Below are 24,866 nucleotides of genomic sequence, written 5' to 3'. Positions count from 1 at the left end.
TTTGTCAAAGGAATTGCTTAAAAATGAGTTGTGGTCCTTAATAATATAAATGTTAAGTTGTTAACTTACCTGTTGAGTCCTGTTGCTAGTCCAGGGATAGAGAGTAACTTGAATTACTGAGATGAAAAATTTCTGGTTACCCTTTATTTAATTTTGTGCACAGCTGAGGGGACATTTCTCCAAGTCTAATATCAGGGTTATGTCATTTTAGTTATGTTGTTACTTTATGCTAGAAAAGCACCCATGTGCCAGTGGGATATACTTTAAGGGCCTCGTTTGATTTTTGTAATCTTTGATCTTTTCCATAGCGTCATTACAAAAGTCTCCACTACACCTTTTCCCAAGAGTATGTTCAATTTAATAAATGTCGTGCCAGGGGCGCCTGGGTAGCTCTGTCGGTTGAGCATCCGATTTTGGCTTAGGTCATGATCTCGCTGTCCATGAGTTCGAGCCCCTCATCGGGCTCTGTGTTGACAGCTCAGAGGCTAGAGCCTGTTTCAGATTCTGTGTCTCCCTCTCTCTCTGCCCCTCCCCTACTCATGCTCCCTCGCTCTCTCACTCTCTCTCTCTGCAAAAATAAATAAAATAAATAAATAAATGTGCCAAAGAAATCGTTTATAAAATGGTAGGTTAATCAAAGTATAACATTTCTCCAGAAATTTAAAAAATGGAACCCACAATGAGAAGAGATTAGCTCAAATACTACTTAGTGTGCTTGTTTTAGAGCATAGTTTTCAGAATAAAATATCTTTATATAATATATGAGAATTATAATTTGTAAGTGATCTCAGAAGTGAAAATAGTTTTTACATATCATGGTGTTATGGATGGTTTTGCTTCTTTTCTTTGTGAAATTTTCCATACTGTTGTTAAGGTTACTTACAAAATAAAAATTCATAGGGCATATGGGTGGCTCAGTCAGTTAAGCATCTGACTCTTGATTTCAGCTCAGGTCATGATCTCACGGTTTGTGGGTTCAAGCCCCACATCAGGCTCCACACTGGCTTTCTTTCTCTCCCTCTCTCTCTCTGCCTTTACCCCACTCATGCTCTCTTTTCTCTCTCTCTCAAAATAAATAAACTTAAAAAAATACCAAAATTAAAAATTCATACTGGTTAATATATTTATCAAAGAATATGGTGGTTTCATTCTGTTTAGTAACTCCTTAAAATTTTTTTTTTCATGTCAGAAACTCAAAAATCTCTGTCTCATCACATATATTGTTACTTAAAGGGAAGAAATGGGCTTACTTCCATTTCTGTTCTAAAATATGTGACTTTTGTGTTTTCTTAAACATCTTGTTTCTAGGGCGTCATTATGGAGCAGTAACCTGTGAAGGCTGCAAAGGATTTTTTAAAAGAAGCATCCGAAAAAATTTAGTTTATTCATGTCGAGGATCAAAGGACTGTGTTATTAATAAACACCATCGAAATCGCTGTCAATACTGCAGGTTACAGAGATGTATTGCGTTTGGAATGAGACAAGACTGTATGTATTAGCTTTAAAGGAGAGAATAATTTTAAGGATTCAGGCAAACTAGAAGTATGTCAAAATTAACACAGTATGTCAAATATATGTGCTTTTTCATTTACAGTTTTCCAACTAACAACATAGAAATGTGTACATATGCATGTAATATTTATTCGTTCAACAGATGTTGAGTTCCTATCCGCTTTGCATGTATGTATGTATGTTTGAATACGGTTTTTTTTAAAAAAAAGCACAACTAACTAGATACCAGTCTAGCTTTTGATTAAACTCCTAAAATGATAAAAAGTATAGCTGATATTGATTGAGCTCCTACCATGCCTAACTCTGTGTATAACATATGAGTTAACTTATTTATTCTCATAGCAGAACTCTCTGCAGTACGTACGACTGTTACGCATTTTACATTTGATCAGAGTAAACAGATTTAATAACTTGCCCAAGGTCACACAACTAATAAGTGGCAAAACTTGGATCTGAATCTTGGCAGTTTTTTCCCTCAGAAGATATACATTTAACAACTACATTATACTGTCTCTTAGGTATTATGAAATAAAATTCCTATAAATAAGTGAAATATATTACCTATATTTTATAAATTAAGATTAAACAGTTGAATTAGTTCTCAAAAATCTCCCTGCCCTTAACTAAAATAAGATTTAATTTTAGTCTTTTGTGGCTCTCTATTAGTCTTGCTTTTAATTAAATATTTTTAACTCTCATATAGATAGGTGAGAGACTCCTGACTTTAGTTTTTCCTTCTTGACAGTGAGCTTTTAAAAAATAAGAGTTTCTCTACATTTCTACCACAGCTGGATCAGGAAGAGAAAAGAGAATGAGAGATGCAAATTACTATTCTGAAGCAACTTTGTTGGGCTTGGAAAGAATTTCTAAAGATTATGATTGTCTTTAGAGTTCAGTTATGGTAACTGTCTCCCATGAACAGAATTGCTGACCGAAAGGTTACATTTAAAATTGCCTATAAATTCTGCATTGTGATGTAATAGTTTAATGCATTTTTGTAGCTGTTCAGTGTGAAAGAAAACCCATTGAAGTATCTCGAGAAAAATCTTCCAACTGTGCCGCTTCAACAGAAAAAATCTACATCCGAAAAGACCTTCGAAGCCCATTAGCTGCAACTCCAACTTTTGTAACAGATAGTGAAACTGCAAGGTATAGTAAAACACACACACACACACACACACACACACACACACACACACAAAACAACCACATTAAGTAGCTGGTCATTGTTTTTCTTCCCAGTGAAACTAAGGCTAAAATTTATACTTGTTTGTTACAGGTCAGCAGGACTGTTAGATTCAGGAATGTTTGTGAATATTCACCAGTCTGGAATAAAAACTGAGTCAACTGTGCTGATGACACCAGATAAGGTGTGTGTAGTGCAATTAATTTAAAGCTTAAATTTTTTTTAAGCTTTTAATATTTTTTCCTTTTCTTAATTTCCATTAATTCGGTCAGTTGATCTGGTCTTAAATATTCCCTATTACAAATTGTTTTTTTTTTTAACATAAATTATCAACTATTTGATAGTGTCAAATGACAAAACTAAAACAATTTAGGAACAAGTTTGATGCCTTTATTCAAGGCAAAAGAATCCATAGATCAGCAGAGCACAGTGCCTCATAAACAGTGGAGCACTCTTGCCAAGGGATTTTGGACAAGAATGAGTTTTACAGAGCATTAGAAGCAGAATGTGGAAATGGCCTTATTGCCTAGGAAGTTGAAGGTTTCCTACTAAGGCTAGTGGGTCTTGTTTTCTAGGGTGAGGAGAGCTAACTTGGCAGAGTTGCAAGATCGTGATTGGTGTATGTTAGGTTTCCTTGACAGGTGTTTCCTATATGTGCATGCTGACTTGGGTTTAGATTTGTGACCAGTATGGCCTCCATTTTGTGGGTCCTCGTATACGAATAACTATCAGTAGAAATGTTCATTATTCCAGGAGGACAAGTACAGCTTCAATGTGAGAGTGACAGACAAAAGTCTTCTAGGCTTCTTTCACCTTGAAATAGAAAGCCTCAGAAGAATAATTTATATTAAGTACAAAATTCGTAATATTCCTTTTATGTTGCCCTATAGATTTTATAGTAACAAAATACTTAAAATATTTCAAGTAAAGGGAAATTTCTAGCACACGTTATTCAAAACATTGACTTGAGTCTCAAGAGTAGGAATAGAAGTCCAAGAGCACTCATTATATATCTAAGTTATCTGGGTTCTCTTAGAGGTTGGGACGCCTCTTTATTGAGCAAGAGGTCTAAAAGAAAAAAAGTTTGTGTATTTAGATGGAACATGTAGAGTTTCTGTAGTGTTCAGAAACCCTTCTGAGAACAAAAATCAAAAATTTCTCCTGAAGACTCATGTCTGTAAACAGATTTTAGGGAGCCTACGACTAGTATTTCTCTCAGCCTGTAATGTGATCTGGTCATCCTAATTATGGCCAGATTTATCATACATTTGTTGTTTGATACTGAAAAGTATCAAAAATTTTTTTTAAACATTCATTTACTTTTGAGAGAGCTCAGGGCCTGAGCGCAGGAGGGGGCATGGAGAGAGGGAGACAGGACGTAGCAGGCTCCAGGCTCCCTGCTGTCAGCACAGACTCCCAACACCCGGGCTCCATCCTACAAGCCAGGAGATCAGAACCTAAGCCAAAGTCAGACGCTTAACTGACTGAGCCACCTAGGGGCCCCTTTATTATTTGATACTTTTAAGGCACTCTTCATACTTGAGCTCTAGAATCAAATTTCATCTGCCACTTAGTAGGTGCATAACCTTGGGCAAGTTATTTGACCTCTCAGTGTTTTACTTTCCTTCCTCATCTGTAAAATAGGGCCAATAGGAGTGTCGACCTTACAGGTTGGGGTTTGTAGCATGTTGTTATTGACGGGAGATTTGGCCTTTGACCATATATTTTGCACTTAGCCTTGTGCACATGATTCAAGCTTAGGATGGTAGTTACCATTGCACTGACATGATTAATTCTTTTAGAAGAAGGGAACTAAGTTTTGTTGAGAAATTACTATTTGCCCAGACACTACTTCTCTGTATGTCTTTGTATTAAAATTGTAATAACAACCTTCTGTGAGAAGTTTCTGACAAGCAGTCTCAAAACCGGCAAGTCACAAGATGAGGTCTTTTCACATTGCGTAAGAGTCTTCAGTGGCAAAAACTTAAAAATCTAGCTCGATAGACATGTAATGAAATACAAGAGAATGTATAATTGTTGAAGTTTTAGTAGAAAAAACACTTAAAAATGTTAACTCTTTTTACTTATGTTCTAAGAAGCCTGGAACAGTGGTTAGAGCATAGTCTTCTCCATCAGACTGGAGTGACCATGGATAATTCTTCTTGTCTGTAATAAAGGGATGGTGATTCCTATTTCACAGGGTTGTTTTGAGGTTTAAATAAAATACATAGATGAGTAGTAACCATTTAAGAACTCTGCAACTGGTAGGTTACTCTGAATGATTCTGGGACCATTCATTAATTTAGGGAACACAAAAATTGTGTCATTCTGTTCACCAAAATCAATTTTACATAAAGAATTGATATAACATGAAACATCAAGGAAACCTGTCTTTTCTTAGCATTAAAACACTAAAACTAAAAACCATAAAAGAAGAATTAAAATTTCATTAAAGGATTCTGTCAATAGGCCATAGAAGGCAATTGAAAGGACTCTCATTAGGTTAGGATGGGATAATTTGAACATTGAAAAAATAGTAAATATATAAAAATCTTTGAATTTAAAATGATACTTAAAATTCATCTGTCACCATTAGAGGTTACTAAGGGCATTGACTCATTGCTCTAAAAATTGATAAAAGGAAGAACAATCAAGCACTTACCTGCTTTTCATACAGAAATTATGTCTCTGGATAGTCAAAGAGTTAAGGAAAGAAAATTCTTTTTGACAAAATAATTACAGCTAATTAGTGAATAAAGAATATATATGTCATTAACAAAAATAAGAACTAAAGACAAATGGGAAAATACGCAATGTATACCAAAAGCCAATATTATCTTAGTAAAGAGATTTTTCACCTACCTGGTCCCTGGTATTTAACACATTTAACAAAGTGGCTGGTAATAGTTGGTATTCTAGGAATTCTGTTCAATAGTACATTTACTTTTTTTTCTCTTTTCAGTAATAATTTTAATACATTATACAATTTTTGTTTGTATAGTTTAAGTTCTGGAAATTGTCAGAATTTTAATACTAAAAAGAACTTAAAAGATCATCTAATATCCTTTTACAGAGGAAGGGATTGTTGATGTGAATAGATTAGTCATTAAGTACCGTTTTTGGTTTTAATGTAATTTTTGTGTATAAACATTTCCTAGGGAATGTACCTGATGTTTTTAAATTTATATTTTCCTCAAAAGTTTCTAAAACCTCAAAGCTCTTTGGTTTTACTTTCTAGGTTTCATTCATCTTAATTAGAGTTCTTTACTTTTGGCACTTTATAATCTAGAATTGGGTATTTCATACTCAAATGTTCACCAATACCAGTTTGCAGATTTTAATCTTTTTTTTTTGTTTTTTGTTTTTTTAAGGCTGAATCATGTCAGGGAGACTTAAGTACATTGGCCAGTGTGGTTACATCATTAGCAAACCTTGGAAAAAGTAAAGATCTTTCTCAGAATAGTAATGAAATATCTATGATTGAAAGCTTAAGTAATGGTGATACCTCTTTGTGTGAATTTCATCAAGAAATGCAGACTAATGGTGATGTTTCAAGGTAAGGTCTGTTTTGATCTTTTAAAAACATTTTTTTTTTTTTTAACATTTATTTATTTTTGAGACAGAGACAGAGCATGAGCAGGGGAGGGTCAGAGAGAGAGGGAGACACAGAATCTGAAACGGGCTCCAGGCTCTGAGCTGTCAGCCCAGAGCCTGATGCAGGGCTCGAACTCACGGACTGCAAGATCATGACCTGAGCTGAAGTCGGACGCCCAAACGACTGAGCCACCCAGGCGCCCCTGTTTTGATCTTAATTATTAGTATTTCTTACAGTATTTTTATGTTTTTCTTTAAGTCTATTTATTTATTTTGAGAGGAAGAGATAGGCAGAGAGGAGAGAGCCAAGCAGGCTCCGCACTGTCAGGATGGAGCCCAATGTGGGGCTCAGACTCACGAATCACGAGGTCATGACCCGAGCTGAAGACGGGAGTCGGGCACTTAATGGACTGAGCTCCCCAGGCACCCCACAATATTTTTATGTTGAATACTGTTTACAGAAGTTTCAGAAAACAGATATTTCTATTAGACTTAGAAAATTTAAAGCATAGGAAGTTTTAACTGAATGAACTACATTCAGTGTAAAATGTTATCTAGCAGGTTGCATTCTAAATAATGAGCAATAAATGAATATTATAAGATTAGAAATGTAATCATAAAATTCAGGAATTTTTCTCCTACTGAAGATGATAATCTGGGTCTGACATTTCAGTTATTTTATTTTCTGTGTATTTAAACATTTGTCTTACCCCAGGCAGTCATGTTCATTTTCCCCACCACTTTCTAATGATGAAAATAGATTTAAAAGACTTGATTGAGGGGTGCGTGGGTGGCTCAGGTCTTGATCTCAGAGTTGTGAGTTCAGGCCCTGCATTGAACTCCACGCTGGGCATGGAGCTTACTTAAAAATAAATAAATAAATGACTTCATTGAATAAACTACAATTTTAAGCTATGCTTCAGGAAACTTGTATCAGAATTCTGTTTTTCATTCTCTTGATATTAATACATGAGATGTAGAACCCAGATCTCTTCAGGCTTTTTTACACTGCTCATTATCTAAATGTTGAGGAAATTGCACTTAAGAGTCTCAATAAGTACTTTGTTGAATCTGAAATCTTAAGAAACTCTAAAAGGCCTCTCGTTGAAAAATATGGAGGGCTATTTTAAGTAATTATTTGCTAACATTAGTTCATTATTTGCCATCGTAATCTCAAATTCTTACAGTTCAGATGTAGCTGTGTTCACACAATTTTAAAATATTCTCTGAATTTTTAAATAAAATCTAACTTTGTGTCGTGTAGAATATAGTAAAGTTGACATAAGTTCTTGCCCTTGTTCTTTCTAAATAACTTCTGTAAGTACTGTAAACGGGCTAATATCTTGTACTATCAAATGTATAACATAACATATAACATAAAAGCATATTTTTAGACCAAAGTATAAGGGTTTTTCCTCATAATTACATAAGATTTCTTAAAGACTTTAGTTCTCTGATAATACATTAATATAGTTTTTCATAGTATACATATTGAAGTTTAATTTGTTGCTTTTGGAGACAGTCATAGCTATCACTGAAATAGAGTACTCAGTGCTACTCCAAAGGTTTGTTTTCTAAACTATTTTTTTAAGGCCTAAATCTTAATTCCAGAATTTTATGTAGATTTTTTATTTTATTGTGGAGATTGGCCAAGCTCACAGCATCTGATGTTTCCTTACAGGGCATTCGATACTCTTGCAAAAGCATTGAATCCTGGAGAGAGCACAGCCTGTCAGAACGCAGTAGAAGGCATGGAAGGAAGCATACACCTAATTGCCGGAGACTCGAGCATAAATTACATCGAAAAAGAGGGGCCACTTCTCAGCGATTCACACGTAGCTTTCAGGGTATTTCCATATATTTTTTATGTAATTTTTATGTTGTGTTACCATTTTGATTTTAATCTTCCTTTCAGAAATCAAAGTATATTTGTTGTGCTTTTAAAGTCAGAAATATTCCTGATAGAATTCAAAATAGCAGCTAAAACATACACATCTGACTATATAAAATAATAGCTCATTAAAGCATCCTGTTTATAAATCATGGTTATAATATTGTTTCATGATTTTAAGTCTATAAAAGCTAGGTTTTAGAACATTTAGACATAAATTTTGGATGTTGCTGTTGTTGTTAACACTAGTATTGTCATTCATGATGTATTGCATACCCTGGTTTTGTTCAGTGCCCACCTCCTACTACTTTAGTGCAAAGCCATATGTAAGACCCAGAGAGAACTCCATTATTATGTATTGCCCCAATTAGCTAGCTTTCAGTATTATTTTAAGAAGGTAAAAATTAGTTAACACATTTTAACTTTTGGCTTTTAACCATTTTGGAGGAGGTACATTTGTAGTTCCTTTTTTACTCTCCTAAATACATGTAGGATGGAAACAATACATGTAGAATGTTAGAAAATAATTTTGTAGTGTTTGATTTGTCATGCAAATAATGTTGGGACTACAGCTATAGCAATACTAACCATTGAGGCCCTACATTAAGATCTTGATGTTTTGATCCCTCCATTTTAACCATTCTTTATCTTTACTAGCTATGTGTACTGTTAGAAAATCATATGCAAAGTGATTTAAAGCAGTCATAGCGAGTCCTGGAATATCTGAAGGAAATTGCTACTAACTTTACTGTAGATTATAAGTTTCCATGGATTTCTAATGAAAATACACACAGTTATCAAATAAATGTTTGTGTGACTGGTAGAAATAACACAAATCTAGCATTGGCTAAAACTGCATATTTTAAAATTTACATTTATAAAATTTGATTTGGTAGAAATAGCCACAGAGAAAACTCACAGTGACTTAATAATTGCTGTAACTTTATATAATCAGTAAAACATATCAGTGAAACCAATCTTCATGTAAAATTTTACCAAAGATAATCTATATGAAAAAAATTAGGGGCGCCTGGGTGGCGCAGTCGGTTAAGCGTCCGACTTCAGCCAGGTCACGATCTTGCGGTCCGGGAGTTCGAGCCCCGCGTCAGGCTCTGGGCTGATGGCTCAGAGCCTGGAGCCTGTTTCCGATTCTGTGTCTCCCTCTCTCTCTGCCCCTCCCCCGTTCATGCTCTGTCTCTCTCTGTCCCAAAAATAAATAAACGTTGAAAAAAAAAATTTTTTTTTAAAAAAGAAAAAAATTAGAACTGCTTTATTTGTATTGTAAACAAAAACTTTTTATGGGGACTATTAAAAATTACAATAGGAATAATCAATGCTATCCTTAAAAAATTATGGTAGGAGCTATGGACAAAGGTGGAGCAAAGCAAAACTGATTTTTTCCACATTGCTCTTTTTTCTTTTTTTTTTTTGAGAGAGAGAGCAGGCTCCACGCTGTCAGCACAGAGCCTGACTTGGGGCTCCATCTCACAAACCATGAGATAATGAAGTGAGCTGAGATCAAGAATCTGATGCCTAAGCAACTGAGCTACCCAGCCCCCCCCCCCCCCATTGCTCTTTCTTATTCTAAATAAAATACCTGCTTTTGTCATCTTAGTTTTATTTTCTACCTTTGGATTTAAATGGGAAGAAAGGGTGGGTAAAAGGAAGAAGATTACAAGGAAAAAGTTTATAGAAATGTAGAAGTAGTCCTTTTTTTACTGTTGTTGGTCCTCAAAATTGTTCTTTCAAATATTTGATATGGACAGACAAATTAGGCAAATTAGAACTTTTTTTTCCTCTCTCCAGAATCGGGTTTTTTTTGTGCAGTTTTTGACCTGCTGTGCTCAGTATCCTCAGAATAAGCACTGTGAAATTTCTTGCTCCCCAGACAAAAAACAGCCCCTTTTTTCTCTGATTCTTGTTTGCAGATTTTCCGTTTTCCCACACTTCCCAGCTCAGCACTTTGTCATGGTTGGCTTTCTCATTGAGGTTTTATGGTCATGAGTTTCAAAACCTGACATCTGTAATCAGAAACTCACTTAATCTCTTAATATCTGGGCTAAGTAACATTTTGTTCCTGTCTTGCATTTTTATGTACTGTGTAGTTTGCAGCGTGCTTTCATGTGTGCATTGTTAAATTTGACCACAGTCCCTTGTGAAGGTTCGAATTTTTATTGTCATTTTGTGAATGAAAAACGATTTGGAGGTTTTCAGAGTCTTATTCAAAGCAATCAAAACAGAAAGGAGAAATAGTCTAATAATGCAACTGGGATTTTGGTTCCAGAGAATCTAAGACTATAGAAATATTTAACATTTTTATTAAACTCAGTTTTTGGTGTGATTTCGTGTACTTTATTCTTGATTCTTGCATTGTGATTACACAAAGAATCAAGGTGGATAGAATTTGCAGTTAGAAATAAGTGTGTGAGGCAGAGGTAGGTGATTTTCAAAACTGTTCTCTGTATCATCTCAGTATGAAAATCACAAAACTTCTGGTCACCATGTTTGATGTTTAGGAGTCATCATCATTCTCCCCCCCCCCCCCATCCTACTCCCCTCCATTCCCTAGTTGAATCCTAACTATTCTTTTGTTTTAATTTCTCCCTTCCTCTTCATTTTTATCACCATATTTCAAGGCCTTTTAAAATTTCTTAAACTGTTACAGTAATATTTCTGCTTCCAGTCTCTTCATCTTGTCCTGTGCCCTGGTAGAAAGTGATGTGTGTTCAAAATCAATCCGGTTATGTTACTCTGCTACCCAGCAAGCCTTCTTTAGCTTCCCATTACCCATTTGAGATCCAAGCTCATGACATTTTAGGACGTTCCACATTCTGATTCTGTTGCCTGTCATTTCTTAGGCGTGCCATCCCTTTTTTAGCCCTTTCTATAGCTCATTTTGTTTCCATTTTATTCTTATATTGAGACTTGAGCACTTAACTTCGTACCTCACAATGAAATCTCAGTTGGGGTGCCTGGCTGGCTCACTTGGTAGAGTATGTGACTCTTGATCTTGGGGTTGTCAAGATCTCAGTGAGTGGTTGCTGAATTATAATATTATAATGTGTAATCCAGGGTCACACAACTAATTAGTGACTGCTGGGAAATAGAATTCAGATCTCCTAACTCAATTCAAACGATGTTTTAAAAGCTATCATTTAGCCTATTATCAGAATTACAGAAACTACTAGAAAGATAATTGTAGACAAGGAACTTCTAAAATGAGTAGCCTAGTTGATGTCAACACTTTTAAAAACCATCTCAATATATTAAATGTGAATAAATTCAATATGTATGATTCATTTATAAACCTAAAATTTCACAGGCATTTTTGGGAATCTCTTTAACATCTTTATAGTAGAAACTTATCTTCTCTATATAGCAGAAGATATCTTTGTCTTTGCAATTTAAAAGACTTGTCAAATAAATTCTTGTTTCTTCAGCCATAACTGACTGATTCATAATGCTAGAGGTATATCTTGCTTTACGAAAATTAAGTATGTGAAACAGATATAAGATATGTCTTCTCTTTATGACACAACATGGCAGTACTTTAAATAGTGAATTCCTCTAGTTTATATTGCAAGTGATTTCAATTTTCTGATTAAAGCACAGAAAATTCTCAACATTACCACTACTACTATTGTATCAATCGAGGTACATCTGTATCTTTTAGCCCTTATATCTAATTTTAATACTGTAACTATTTTACCTTTTTTAAAGTGATTTTAATCTATTTGTTTTGTTTAAACAGTTACTGTTTTGCATCTTACACCTCCCCCCCTAAAACTAGTAATCATTGGTAATTCCCCTAATCTTTCAGGCTTTTCCCCCCCTAATCACCTTGGGCAATTCTGAAAAGGTATGATAGTTCCCAGTTTGTGTTTTATATACTTATGTGTAGAAACAGTTGCATTCTAATAATTACATTTAAAATGTTTAATATCAGCTTGCCTACAGTTCTCTTAAGAATTGTCTTAAATAATGGCATTTTAATTGACTACTCCAGTAAACATTTCTCAAGCATTTAAAAAATATTCTTGGGGTTCCTGGCTGACTCAGTCAATGGAGCATGCAATTCTTGATCTCAAGGTTGTGAGTTTGAGCCCCATGTTGGGTATAGAGATTACTTTAAAATATTTTTTTAATAAATACAGACAGACAGACATGCATACATACATACATACATACATACATACATGAATTCATTCTTCCCATGCATAGAATTTCAACTGTTAATTTCTCTTATTAGTTGGCACCATTTATAAATAGGTAAGACAATTGTTGATACTAATAAATAAAGGCAGCTCATATTTTTACATTTTTATAAAAATGGAGAACTTTTATATCATTTTAATGAAAACTTTTTGATCATTTGTGATCACAGACAACTTTGAGAATCTGATTAAAGTTATATATCCATTCCCCAGAAAAATACATATGGGTACATCCACCTACCCCACCCCTGCCAAGGTAGCCACTGTTAAGCGTGTGGTAGATTTCCTCCTGTCCTTTGTGTATATACATATGTATGTATGTGCACACACACACACACACTGTCCCTCTCTCTTTAACATATATTGGGTCATCTAGAGACTTTTTCACAGTTGTTTCTACTTAGATGTCTGTGAGGTATTTTTTTTCAATGCTATTACATCTCAGTTTATCTCACTAATTTTAATTGTCTACAGAGTAGACTGTCTATAGCATAGAGGATTTTCCTTAGTAATAGAAATTTAGGTTAGTGTTTCTTATGGGTGAAATTACATTTCATTTATAGCAGTGAAAGTGCTCTTTTTTTTTCTAAGTTTATTTTGAGAGAGCCCTAGTGGGGAAGGAGCAGAGAGAGAGGGAAGAGTGAATCCCAAGCATTCTCTGTACTGTCAGCACGGAACCTGATATGGGGCTTGAACCCACAAACCATGAGATCATGACCTGAATCAAGATCAAGAGTCAGACACTCAACTGAGTGACCCAGGAGCCCCAAAAGTGCTCTTTAACAAGATTTTCAAAAATACTTTCAGAAGTGTTTTAAATGTGTGTGTATTTTTAACGTTTATTTTTGAGACAGAGAGACAGAGCATGAATGGGGGAGGGTCAGAGAGAGAGGGAGACACAGAATCTGAAGCAGGCTCCAGGCTCTGAGCTGCCAGCACAGAGCCTGACACTGGGCTCGAACTTACAGACCGTGAGGTCATGACCTGAGCCGAAGTCAGATGCCTAACCGACTGAGCCACCCAGGCGCCCCTAGAAGTGTTTTAATGTGGGATCTTTATTTTCTACAGTTGGCGTGCATTTAAAATAACTACCTGGGGGGCACCTGGGTGGCTCAGTTGGTTAAGCATCTGACTTTGGCTCAGGTCATGCACTATCAGTGCAGGGCCTGCGTGGGATTCTCTCTCTCCCTCTCTCTGTGCCCCTCCCCTGCTCATGCACTCTCACTCGCTCTCTTTCTCTCTCTCATAAATAAATAAACTTTAAAAAATAAAATAAAATCACTACCTGAGGTCAGCAGTACAAACTGACTGTATTATAGCCACAGACACATTTTGTTTTACCTGTAGTTATTAAGTGGGGAGATTTCACACAGAACCTGCTCTTTGAAAAATAGAGCAGGCAGTCTTTAGCCCAAACTGACATGTTTTCAGTGTATGGAATTCGAGTCACAGCTTGCCCTTTATCTGGGAGTAGGCACTGCCCAGATGGCACCAGCAGGCCCAGTTCACTTATTATTCTCCTGATTGTGTAAGATTTAAATTTGTTATTCCCCACAGCCTGAATGAAAGGAATATTTAACATACAAGATTGCTCATTCAACTGAATTTGTGGTATATCATTATTAATAAAGGAAGAGAAAAAAAAAAAGCACATTGTTAGACGAAGACAGAAAGTAACTTTTAAAAACGCAACCAGAAGGGCGCCTGGGTGGCTTAGTCAGTTAAGCGTCCGACTTCTGCTCAGGTCATGATCTTGCGGTTCATGAGTTCGAGCTCCACGTCAGGATGTCAGGCTCTGTGCTGATAGCTCAGAGCCTGGAGCCTGCTTGGGATTCTGTGTCTCCCTCTCTCTGCCCCTCCCCTGCTCACACTCTGTCCCTCTCTCTCAAAAATAAACATTAAAAAAAATTTTTTTAATAAAAACACAACCGAAGAATATCACGATTGATATTAAGTAGGATTCTGCTTGTCTAAATATTGCTTTGTTAGCAGCTATGATCTACTCATTCTAAATCCTGTTTTTAGCTGTAAAATTCAGTGACTTGGATTATTTCAAGATTTGCCTTTGGTGACTATATCAAACTTATGTGATATGTTTATATTTTTCAAAGAAATTATAATTTAGAACTGTCATAAGATCATTTACCTCAGTCCCTGTTCACGCTAGCTCACCATGCCTTCTCCTATGCCTGAGTACCTGAACGTGCACTACATTGGGGAGTCTGCTTCCAGACTGCTGTTCTTATCAATGCATTGGGCACTTTCGATTCCTTCCTTCCAGGCTCTAGGGTAAGTGTTTTAAAGTCCTTGAGTATAAATGTGGTTTTATAGCACAAATATACACTAAGCAAGAACTTTTTTATTGGCTGGATTTGCATTAAAGGAAGAAAATGGTATAACATTATAACTTAAAGTTTTGTTATTTATATGACAAATTATGGCAATTAGTATTATATTATTTTTTATGTAGGAACGGTATCCATGTTTCATAATTTGAGTTAATAATTCAAATGAAATGTGTGCAGTGGAGCTGATAAATCATGGCCAGCATTTGAAATAGGCCATCTTTGACCTGAAGATTGGGAGGCTGTAGGTATGTCTTGGGCTGTTGTTTTCCTCCCACCCCCTGTTTAGTGTTCATCTCAGGCATGTTAATAAGGAGCTGAAACTTGCACACAGTGACTGTGTTTAAAAGTAGAAAAAGTTGTTTTCCAACTGTGGTTACAAAAAGTGGGGAAGGGGAAGAAAATGTAAACCCCATAGTACCACTCTGATAATTTAGAAGTACCTACCACTGAGGAACATATCAATAATCTGTATTCCATCAATATTACCTAAAATTTGCCAGGATTATTTAGATTGCTTTAAAGTAACTAGTATGAAGAGACAAAGAGACCATGGAAAAATAAGCTCATAGTTAAAAAAGTGTTTTTCTAGTCACAGGACCTTACTCACCAATATGATTTCGTAAACAATACACTTTCATATCCTATACATCTGTTCTCCCATTTCCCAAATAGGAGCAATGACTTCCCATCCTTTATTCTTAAAGAATAGTTTTTAATATAACTAAGAAGCATATCTCAGTCATGACTTTAAAAAACATACATAGAGGGGCACCTGGGTGGCTCAGTCGTTTGGGCGTCCAACTTCAGCTCAGGTCATGATCTCACATCTCATGAATTTGAGCCCCGCGTCGGGCTCTGTGCTGACAGCTTGGAGCCTGGAGCCTGCTTCCAATTCTGTGTCTCCCTCTCTCTCTCTGCTCCTTCCCTGCTCACAAGCTGTCTCTCTCTCAAAAATAAATAAAGATTTAAAAAAAAAAAAAAAGCATACATAGAAACCCCACCATAATTTTGTTTATAATTTAGTGTTGGATATACCATAAGTTAAATCACAGTACTTAACTAATACAATTACATAGATTGAAAGCCGGATTTAAATGGTTAACCTTTAAAACTATTGTTAGCCCTTTCTCTCAAAATAACAGAGTTTTCAGAATTACTTCAGTCTTTTTTAACAAAAAATTAAAATATATAAATTTACACATAACACCATTGATCTTATAACACTGTTGATCTTAAGTACTTCTGTTAAATTAAGTTTGATTATCCTATGGAAACATTCTCCAAATGTTAAAGAAACCAAAAATAAAGCCTGAGATTTCCAATCATAATACAATTTTATATTGGCAGCCACATTTCCCTGTGACCTGTACTGAAAATTGGTTTCAATGTAACAGCCACAGGATTCCTTGCAATTAGAATTAACCATTGGTATAGTATTTGAGGCCATTAATTGCTACAGAAACTCTTAACTATATGCATCTAGATAATTTGTAATTTGATTTTATCAGATGGAAGAAGGCTAGGTACTAATGGTGGAAAACTCTGTTGTGTGGTAATAAACACTACTCTGAATCTCCTAGAAACTGACATTCATTGCATTTTTATTTATAGACACAAAATTTGGAAACAAAGCCCTAATTATACAGACAGAAACAGATAAGCAACATTAATCATTTTCTAAAAGTTGAGTTTGTGTTGATAACTTACTAGAATGGAAGGGAACAGTAGTTTCAAGAATCTTAAACAGTAGGTGGTTAATACTGTTTGTATTTTATAGTACTTTATGCTTTACAAGGATATTACTTTTCTGTTACAAGATTTGAAGTCTCAGTACTTACAGGAATTCAGTTGTTTTTCACTTCTGTCTGCATAATTTAGATGACTACACAGTAGTAGGTTCAGTTATGGGAACTTGGCATGATTTGTCAGCAGTCCCGTCTACCTAGATTCTTTATAACCAAAAGTTCTAAACCATCACTATTTGCTATAGGAGATTTTATTTGCTGAATAACTCAAGAAACCTTCCATTAAATGCTGAGCCTTAAAGTTGAATCTTTTTAAATCCCACTGAAACAAAGTAATGTTTACTATGGCTGGGGGTTTAAAACCAGCTCTATTGCCCTATCACTGACTACTTTTCTCTAAGGACCATGCCTTCCTTTCAAACAAATGCTGCTAGGTAAAGTACAATGCCTTGGGTTTATTTGTGAAGAAGACAAATGGTTATGTTATCCCAGGGCATAAGTGACTTCCAAAGTCCTGTTACTTTATCAAAATAAATAGTGTGAACGATGATCTGATCTCTAATTATGAGTACTATGTACATATTTTAATGAACTTAACAGTATAGTACAATAGTTAGAGACAAGTACCTCTACCTATTTGTAAAAGAAGTTGACCCACTTACTGTTATGCAACCTAGTGTTTTTATTTATCAACACAGGCATTGCTTTCGGTGTACCTGATACATTAATTACTTCTGTCCAGCTCCTTTTGCTTTTCAAAGGAAAGATGTTTTGAAAATAGGTACTATTATGTGATTATAATAATCATTTGTTTTTAACTGAAGAAAGTTGACAGCAAACATGCCCTTACCATCACAAAATATTAGCTATAAATGGGGAGTCTACTGTGAAATTGCACTTTAGCATCTTACTTGCTAAAATTTGTTGTGAATTACACAAAAACATAGACTTTGAACAAAAGTTCAAATGCTGGATTTATTTATCTGCTAGCTTTGCTACTTAATTAACAGCTCCATTTCTAGATCTGTAAATTAGAAGCAGAAATGCTTTCTTGCTGGATAGGCTACTTAGCTGAGAATGATGAATGTAAATTACCTGACCCAGTACTTTGCAGTACTGCTGCAAAGTAGATTATCAGTGCTCATTTTCCATCGTTCTTTCAGGAACCTTCCTTTTAAAGAGGACTTGCTGTTTTCCTTTCCTAATGAACTTTCTGAAAACGTATTTGAAAAGCATGGCTAACTATAATACAAGGATATTTTGGGTTTTGTTTTGGATGAAGATGTAAATATAGATATCTTTGCAGAATTAATCTCCATATTTAGCTCTTTTACTTTTCCTTTGGAAACAAAATAATGTGGCTTATTTCTCAATTGCCACTTTTCATCATTTTTCCCTTAAGGTATTCAAAACAATTTTGTTATCCCTCACCCTCTACAAAGTTACTCCTTAACCTTTTCTCTGAATCTCCTATGACAATGTCAGAGTACTTTCTTAGTACTAGGTGTAGCACAGGCCAGTAAGAGCTTTGATTTTTTTTTTTTTTTTTTTTTGGTCTGTTGGCTGTATTCATTTTCCTTTCTTGTGTCCACTAATTACTTTGGTTAACTGTTCCTCTTGGAAACTTCAGAATCAGGCGCACTTGGTGACTCAGTCAGTTAAGCATCCAACTCCACATGGCATGTGGGATCAACCCCCCTATTGGGCTCTGCTGAGAGCACAGAGCCTGCTTGGGATTCTCTCCCTGTCTTTCTGCCCCTCCCCCACATGCAGTCTCTCACAAAATAAATATTTAAAAAATAAATAAATAAAGATAAAACTTGAGGGGGTGCCTGGGTAGCTCTGTTGGTTAAGCATCAGACTCTTGATTTCAGCTCAGGTCATAATGTCATGGTTCGTGGGATCAAGATCAAGCCTCATGTCAGGCTCTGTGCTGTTAGCACAGAGCCTGGTTGGGATTCTCTCCCTCTCTCAAAATCAATAAATGAACAAAAAAATAAATACTGGAGTATAGAAACATAAAGTAAAATGTCATTCTCCAGAGATAACTAACCCCAATATTAATAGTTTGGCATCCTACCGCATCTTTTCCGTGCGGAAATAATAATCATATATATACTTACATATCATATTCTTTGCCTTTCTTTTTACACTTAGATGATGGATTTCTTCCTATGTCAACACATGTAAATTTATTCTTAGTGGTTGCCTAGTATTCCCTTTTACAGGATTTATTATTTATGTATTTATTCCTTATTAGTAGACATTTAGGTTCTTGCTAGTTTTCTTTGTTATTCTATCCACTGCTACAATAAGCATTGTTGCATTGTATGTATACTTTTGCCTACTTCGAGTAGTTCTATAAAATATGTTCTTACAAAAGGAGTTGCTGAGTCGAAGAGGTTGCTGAACCTATAGAATAGGTTCTATTTTTTTGAAAGATAGGTACTATTAAATTGTCCTCCAAAAAGATGTTGAGCAATACATCAGCAGTGCTTGTGTGAGAATGAATTCTTATTTTCTCACACCCTCCTCAATTCTGGATTTTTATCCTTGTTTTCTGATACATGAAAATAGTATTTTGTTCTCTTTTATTTTGTTCAATTTTAAGATTGAAATTTTACATCATTTTTTATATGGGCATTTGAAAATACTGATTTTCTTTTTATTTAAACTTCACTTTCAAATAAATTTTGATTTGCAAAACAAATTGGCACTGCCCTACATGTTTTTGTTTTTTAAGTTCTTTCCCAGCTTTCTCTACTCACGTGTCAGCCCTTCAGACAGACCTTCTCTAGCCACCTTATCTGAACACTCCCCATTTTTTGATGCATCATCCTATTATAGTAATGGAGAATTTTTATTACCTGAAACTAACTTAATGTGTGTATAACTATATGCATGTGTGTATAATATTTATATAAAATGTGTGAAATAATATTTCTTTACTATGTTTATCTTTTTTGTGGAGGCAGACTTAATCCATCCTATGTATTGCTATTTTTCCAGTGCCTTGAATACTACCTGGCATATACTTTATTTTATGCCCTACTCACCTAACTCTTAAGTTTGCATCTTGTAGTAACTGAGCAGGGTATATAGGACATACAGTGTCTCTTCATTTTATATAATTAAGCAGCTGAGACCTGAGACTCTTATTAGCCAGATTTCAAATGGATAATCAGTGGATGATGTAGGTTTAAAAACCTTGGTTGACTTCTATTCCATTATTTTTTTCTACTCCCTCATGCTCTTGAAATTTCTTATTCAGAAGTTCAGGAAAGGACCTTATTTTCATTATTCCTAGTAAAATCCTCGTTATCTCATTTAAAAAAAAAGTTGCAGTTGGGGGGCACCTGGGTGGTTCAGTCAGTAAGCGTCCAACTTTGGCTCCGGTCATGATCTTGTGGTTTGTGAGTTTGAGCCCCGCGTCGGGCTCTGTGCTGACAGTTCAGAGCCTGGAGCCTGCTTTCGGGTTCTTTGTCTCCCTCTCTCTCTCTGCTCCTCCCCCACTCACACTCTGTCTGTCTCTCACAAATAAACACTAAAAGGGGCGCCTGGGTGGCTCAGTCGATTGAGCGTCCGACTTCAGCTCAGGTCACGATCTCGCAGTCCGTGAGTTTGAGCCCCACGTCGGGCTCTGGGCTGATGGCTCAGAGCCTGGAGCCTGCTTCCATTCTGTGTCTCCCCCTCTCTCTGCCCCTCCCCCGTTCATGCTCTGTCTCTCTCTGTCTCAAAAATAAATTAAAAAAAAAAAACGTTAAAAAAAATAAAAAAATAAACACTGAAAAAATTTTGTTTTTAAATAAAACTAAATTAAAAATAAAAAATTTTTTAACATTTATTTATTTTTGAGAGACAGAGCATGAGCAGGCACCCCTAGGTATCTCATTTATAGGGATATTAATATCCTATCTGAAACATACAGAACAAACCATTTCTCCCAGGAAGTTGGTTGCTTACCTATCATCAAATCATTCTAGTTACCCTTACATAAAACAAGCACTTACCTGAATTTAAACCGAAAGAAAACTTGGGAGAGTTTTTAAATGTATGCTTTTGCTTTTAATATTTTTTAAAATAATCTATATTCCATCTGTTTCCATGAAATGTGGGATTAAAGCCCTAACTTTTAGTTTGCAATACTACCTACAACTGTTCTTATAAACTGGCTGATTAATTAGTAAGCTAGCTAATATTTAAATTTATAAGCCTTCCTCATCAGTTGCTATTCATTATATAAGACAGAATTGACCAGGTCCATGCCCAATTGGTCCTTCTAGAATAATTTTAGTTAAGTAATATTTTATTTTTAAATAGATGAATCAGTTGTAAAGTTTATAAAATACATATTAATATCTGATATGTGTTGTGTTTGTTTTAATAGGCAAGAAAATAGCATATCTTTGGTGAAAGCTTATTGGAATGAACTTTTTACTCTTGGTCTTGCCCAGTGCTGGCAAGTGATGAACGTGGCAACTATATTAGCAACGTTTGTCAATTGTCTTCACGGTAGCCTTCAGCAAGGTAAGGAGCATTTTATTTATTTCCTTTTCTAGGAGATAAGAGGAGGGGAGAGCATCAGTTTTATAAAGTAGAAGTTAAATATCTGATTAATGTTTTAGGTACCAGCACCCTTTTTGCTTGAGATAATTTCTACATTTTGATAAATTCATCCATTAATCACCCAAAAATATTTTCAAATCAGAGCACAACAGAATTGTTCATTGGGATATATTCTCTCACTTAAACAGTCCCAGAACAATCTTGACTCTCCTTTTCTTGATGCCAAGATGATTACAGCTTTCATTTATTTGAGGAGATAGGCAGTCATTGATTTACAAATGTTTAACTTCAGGTTGGCTTGCGACTAACCACAAGCATGCCCCATCCTCAAATGGGAAGAACTGCTTTTTGAATTCAGGAATAATTTACAAATTGGGAGTCATGTGATATTTCCTTAGCATGTTTTACATTATTTTTATTTAGTTATTTTTTTTTGAGTGCCAACTCTTTTGTGTGTGTGTACTTTTTGTTTAATTTTTATTTTTTAGTTTTTAAAATTTACATCCAAATTAGCATATAGTGCAACAATGATTTCAGGAGTAGATTCCTTAGTGCCCCTTACCCATTTAGCCCATCCCCCCTCCCACAACCCCTCCAGTAACCCTCAGTTTGTTCTCCATATTTATGAGTCTCTTCTGTTTTGTCCCCCTCCCTGTTTTTATAGTATTTTTGTTTCCCCTCCCTTATGTTCATCTGTTTTGTCTCTTAAAGTCCTCATATGAGTGAAGTCATATGGTTTTTGTCTTTCCCTGACTAATTTCACTTAGCATAATACCCTCCAGTTCCATCCACATAGTTGCAAATGGCAAGATTTCATTCTTTTTGATTGCCGAGTAATACTCCATTGTATATATATATGCCACATTTTCTTTATCCATTCATCCATCGATGGACATTTGGGCTCTTTCCATACTTTGGCTGTTGTTGATAGTTCTGCTATAAACATGGGGGTGCATGTGTCCCTTCAAAACAGCACACCTGTATCCCATGGATAAATACCTAGTAGTGCAATTGCTGGGTCATAGGGTAGTTCTATTTTTAGTTTTTTGAGGAACCTCCATACTGTTTTCCAGAGTGGCTGCAGCAGCTTGCATTCCCATACATTATTTTTAAGTCATCTTCCATTTCCTGTTTGAGGGCAGAAAAATCACCTTAATGTCATCAACAGTAGATCCTGCTAGAAGGTAGCACTACATTCCTATCTTACTTATGGACTCCTGGTCTTAATTCGTTTCTCATGAATTTGTAATGAGTTACACACACCCTACCTTCACTAAAGCTATGGTTGACTAATCAGATGTGTTTTAAACACTATAAATTTTAAAAGTTCTTATAAAACTATTCAGCTTTTCTTTTGGTCTTGGTAGTGTTTTTTGCTAAGTGTTTGTTTCTACTTTAGTAGTGTTGGTAACTTTTAAAAACTCTAAGCTTAAAGTAAATCTTGTTATCAAAATCTGAGTCTTGTAGGCCAGTTTTTCAGGAGGTTATCTTTACAGCTTATCTTCTCAAAGATGTATCTTGAAAGGAAACACTAAATTTGTTCAGGTTTTTGTTTTGTTTACTAACAGCTTGTTTTTTTCTTGAATGAGCACTATCTGAAGATCATTAATTAGTTTCATCTTTGCAGTGATACAGAATTTTAAACATTTATAGATTGGCTGTATTCAAAACTGGAAATTATTGAGAAGGAAATGTCTTGGGTAAAAATAGATATACATTTTAGCCAAAAACTAGAAGCTTTTGTCTGTTTGTTTTTAATTAAAGATAAAATGTCAACAGAAAGAAGAAAATTATTGATGGAGCACATCTTTAAACTACAGGAGTTCTGCAACAGCATGGTTAAACTCTGCATTGATGGATATGAATATGCCTACCTGAAGGCAATAGTACTCTTCAGTCCAGGTACTACATAAACATTTACTTCTTATTTACCATACAGTGGCTGGGGGTATGGGGAAATGGGAACCCTCATACATTGCTGATGGGAATGTAAAATCATGCAGTTAAAGTGGAAACAGCCCAAGTGTCCATCAACAAATGAATAAACAAAATGTAACATCTACATATCCACATACAGCAGAATATCATTGCGCCATTAAAAGGAATGAAATTCTGATACGTGCTACACCATGGTTGAAGACAGTATCCTAAGTGAAAGAGGCCAGTTACAAAAGATCACATTTTATGAGATTCCATTTCTATGAAATGTCTAGAATAAGCAAGTCTGTAGAGACATAAAATAGATTGGTGGTTACCAGGGACTAAGGAGCGAGGAGCATGGAAAGTGACTACTAACAGGCACAGAGTTTCTTTTGGGGTAAAAAAATCTAAAGTGTTCTAAATGTTTTGGGATGATGGTTGCGTAACTGTGAATATACTAAAAACTATTGAATTATACACTTTAAATCAATGAATTTTATGGATGTTAGATATTTATCTAAGTATGAGAAAGAAAGTTGAAATCATCGAAATGACATAGTTATGGTCACATCAGCATTTGAATTCTTTGGCATATTTTGCTAGGCATCGCTAATAGGCAAATGAAAGATGAGTATTGTTTTGTTAATGGGTTAAACTTCTAAACATCTGATTAGAGTTACCAACAGGTAGAAAAATGTCTCCTGTTTTCCTGACAGTTTGTAGCTTTCACATATGGTAAAATGACAGTAAGTTCAATGATCAACTTCTGAATAAGGAAAATTGACTGTTCTTTTAGACTCTGTTTTTTATTTTGGTATGTATTTCTCTTCCTGTGCATCATAATAAAATTATCTGAGAAAACCTGCTTTTTACACTTAGTGATTCCAATAAGATGATTAAAGCTTTTTTTTTTTTAACCGTTTCTTATAATGTTTCACGTAAGTTAATAATATATATCTACATTTTAATCACAACCAATTTGCCACCTTCATTTTTCCTTAAGTTTGAGAGAACACAGATGTGATACAATGTAATTTTATTTTATTAAATATTCTCAATATTTTTTTTTATTTATTTTGAGAGAGAGAGAGCACATGGGGGAGGGACAGAGAGAATCCTAAGCAGGTTCTACACACTGTCAGCACAGAGCCTGATGTAGGGCTCACACTCAACGAACCTTGAGAACATGACCTGAGCCAAAACCAGGAGTCAGACACTTAACTGATTGAGCCACCCAGGTGCCCCACTCTGTACCTTACTAAATGAGCATTTAGAACTAGGGTAACAATGTATTCTTCGATGTTTCAGATCATCCAGGCCTAGAAAACATGGAACAAATTGAGAAATTTCAGGAAAAGGCATATGTGGAATTCCAAGATTATATAACCAAAACATACCCAGATGACACCTACAGGTATCTACAAGTTAAATTAGTTAATTAAATACATCCTAAAATTTTTTGTGAATCTGTTATTTTTTTTTTTCCATCCCAAGAGTAATTCAGTGTTTTGGTCACCATGGACCTTTGAAATAGCTAATGCTTTTAAAAGCAATACTGCATTGTTGTGAGTGATTTACAGGTAGTATTTCACACAATTCTTACAATGCTATAAGGAAACTGAAGAGAGAGGTTAAATAACGTACTCAAGGTTACACATAAATGGCAGGGCCTGCCTGTGAACCCAGGTTGTATAACTCTAGTGCCCAAACTCTGTTTTCTTCAACTGAAATAAGGGATTTTATTAGTGAAAGGGAAAAAATAGGAATGAATGAATAAAAACACCATTCGACTATAGGTAATTTAGAAATTTGGTTTATGATATTTCTACCAAGGTATTTCTTGATAACGTCCTTTGAAAAAAATTTTTGGAAGATCCAACTCCGTTTTTG

The 24,866-nt window shown here is 35.2% G+C and overlaps 1 protein-coding gene across 12 annotated transcripts in view; it reads left to right on the top strand.

Annotated features, from left to right (window-relative positions):
• NR2C1 (nuclear receptor subfamily 2 group C member 1) overlaps positions 1–24,866 on the top strand; it is a 44,070-nt gene that overhangs the window by 14,613 nt on the left and 4,591 nt on the right. For 9 of the 12 annotated variants that reach the window (XM_043562152.1, XM_043562145.1, XM_043562154.1 and 6 more), the window contains 9 exons: positions 1,309–1,488; positions 2,514–2,661; positions 2,792–2,882; positions 6,070–6,254; positions 7,974–8,139; positions 14,565–14,686; positions 20,878–21,017; positions 22,821–22,958; positions 24,285–24,390. In XM_043562152.1, coding sequence (XP_043418087.1) covers positions 1,309–1,488; positions 2,514–2,661; positions 2,792–2,882; positions 6,070–6,254; positions 7,974–8,139; positions 14,565–14,686; positions 20,878–21,017; positions 22,821–22,958; positions 24,285–24,390 — 1,276 coding nt within the window. The remainder of the gene's footprint in view (positions 1–1,308; positions 1,489–2,513; positions 2,662–2,791; positions 2,883–6,069; positions 6,255–7,973; positions 8,140–14,564; positions 14,687–20,877; positions 21,018–22,820; positions 22,959–24,284; positions 24,391–24,866) is intronic. The other 3 variants (XM_043562157.1, XM_043562151.1, XM_043562156.1) reach the window with 2 other exon arrangements.

This window comes from Prionailurus bengalensis, chromosome B4 (assembly GCF_016509475.1).
Source record: "Prionailurus bengalensis isolate Pbe53 chromosome B4, Fcat_Pben_1.1_paternal_pri, whole genome shotgun sequence".
NCBI lineage: Eukaryota > Metazoa > Chordata > Mammalia > Carnivora > Felidae > Prionailurus > Prionailurus bengalensis.
Note: the sequence above shows the minus strand (reverse complement) of the source record. Positions and strands in the feature narration are given on the sequence as shown.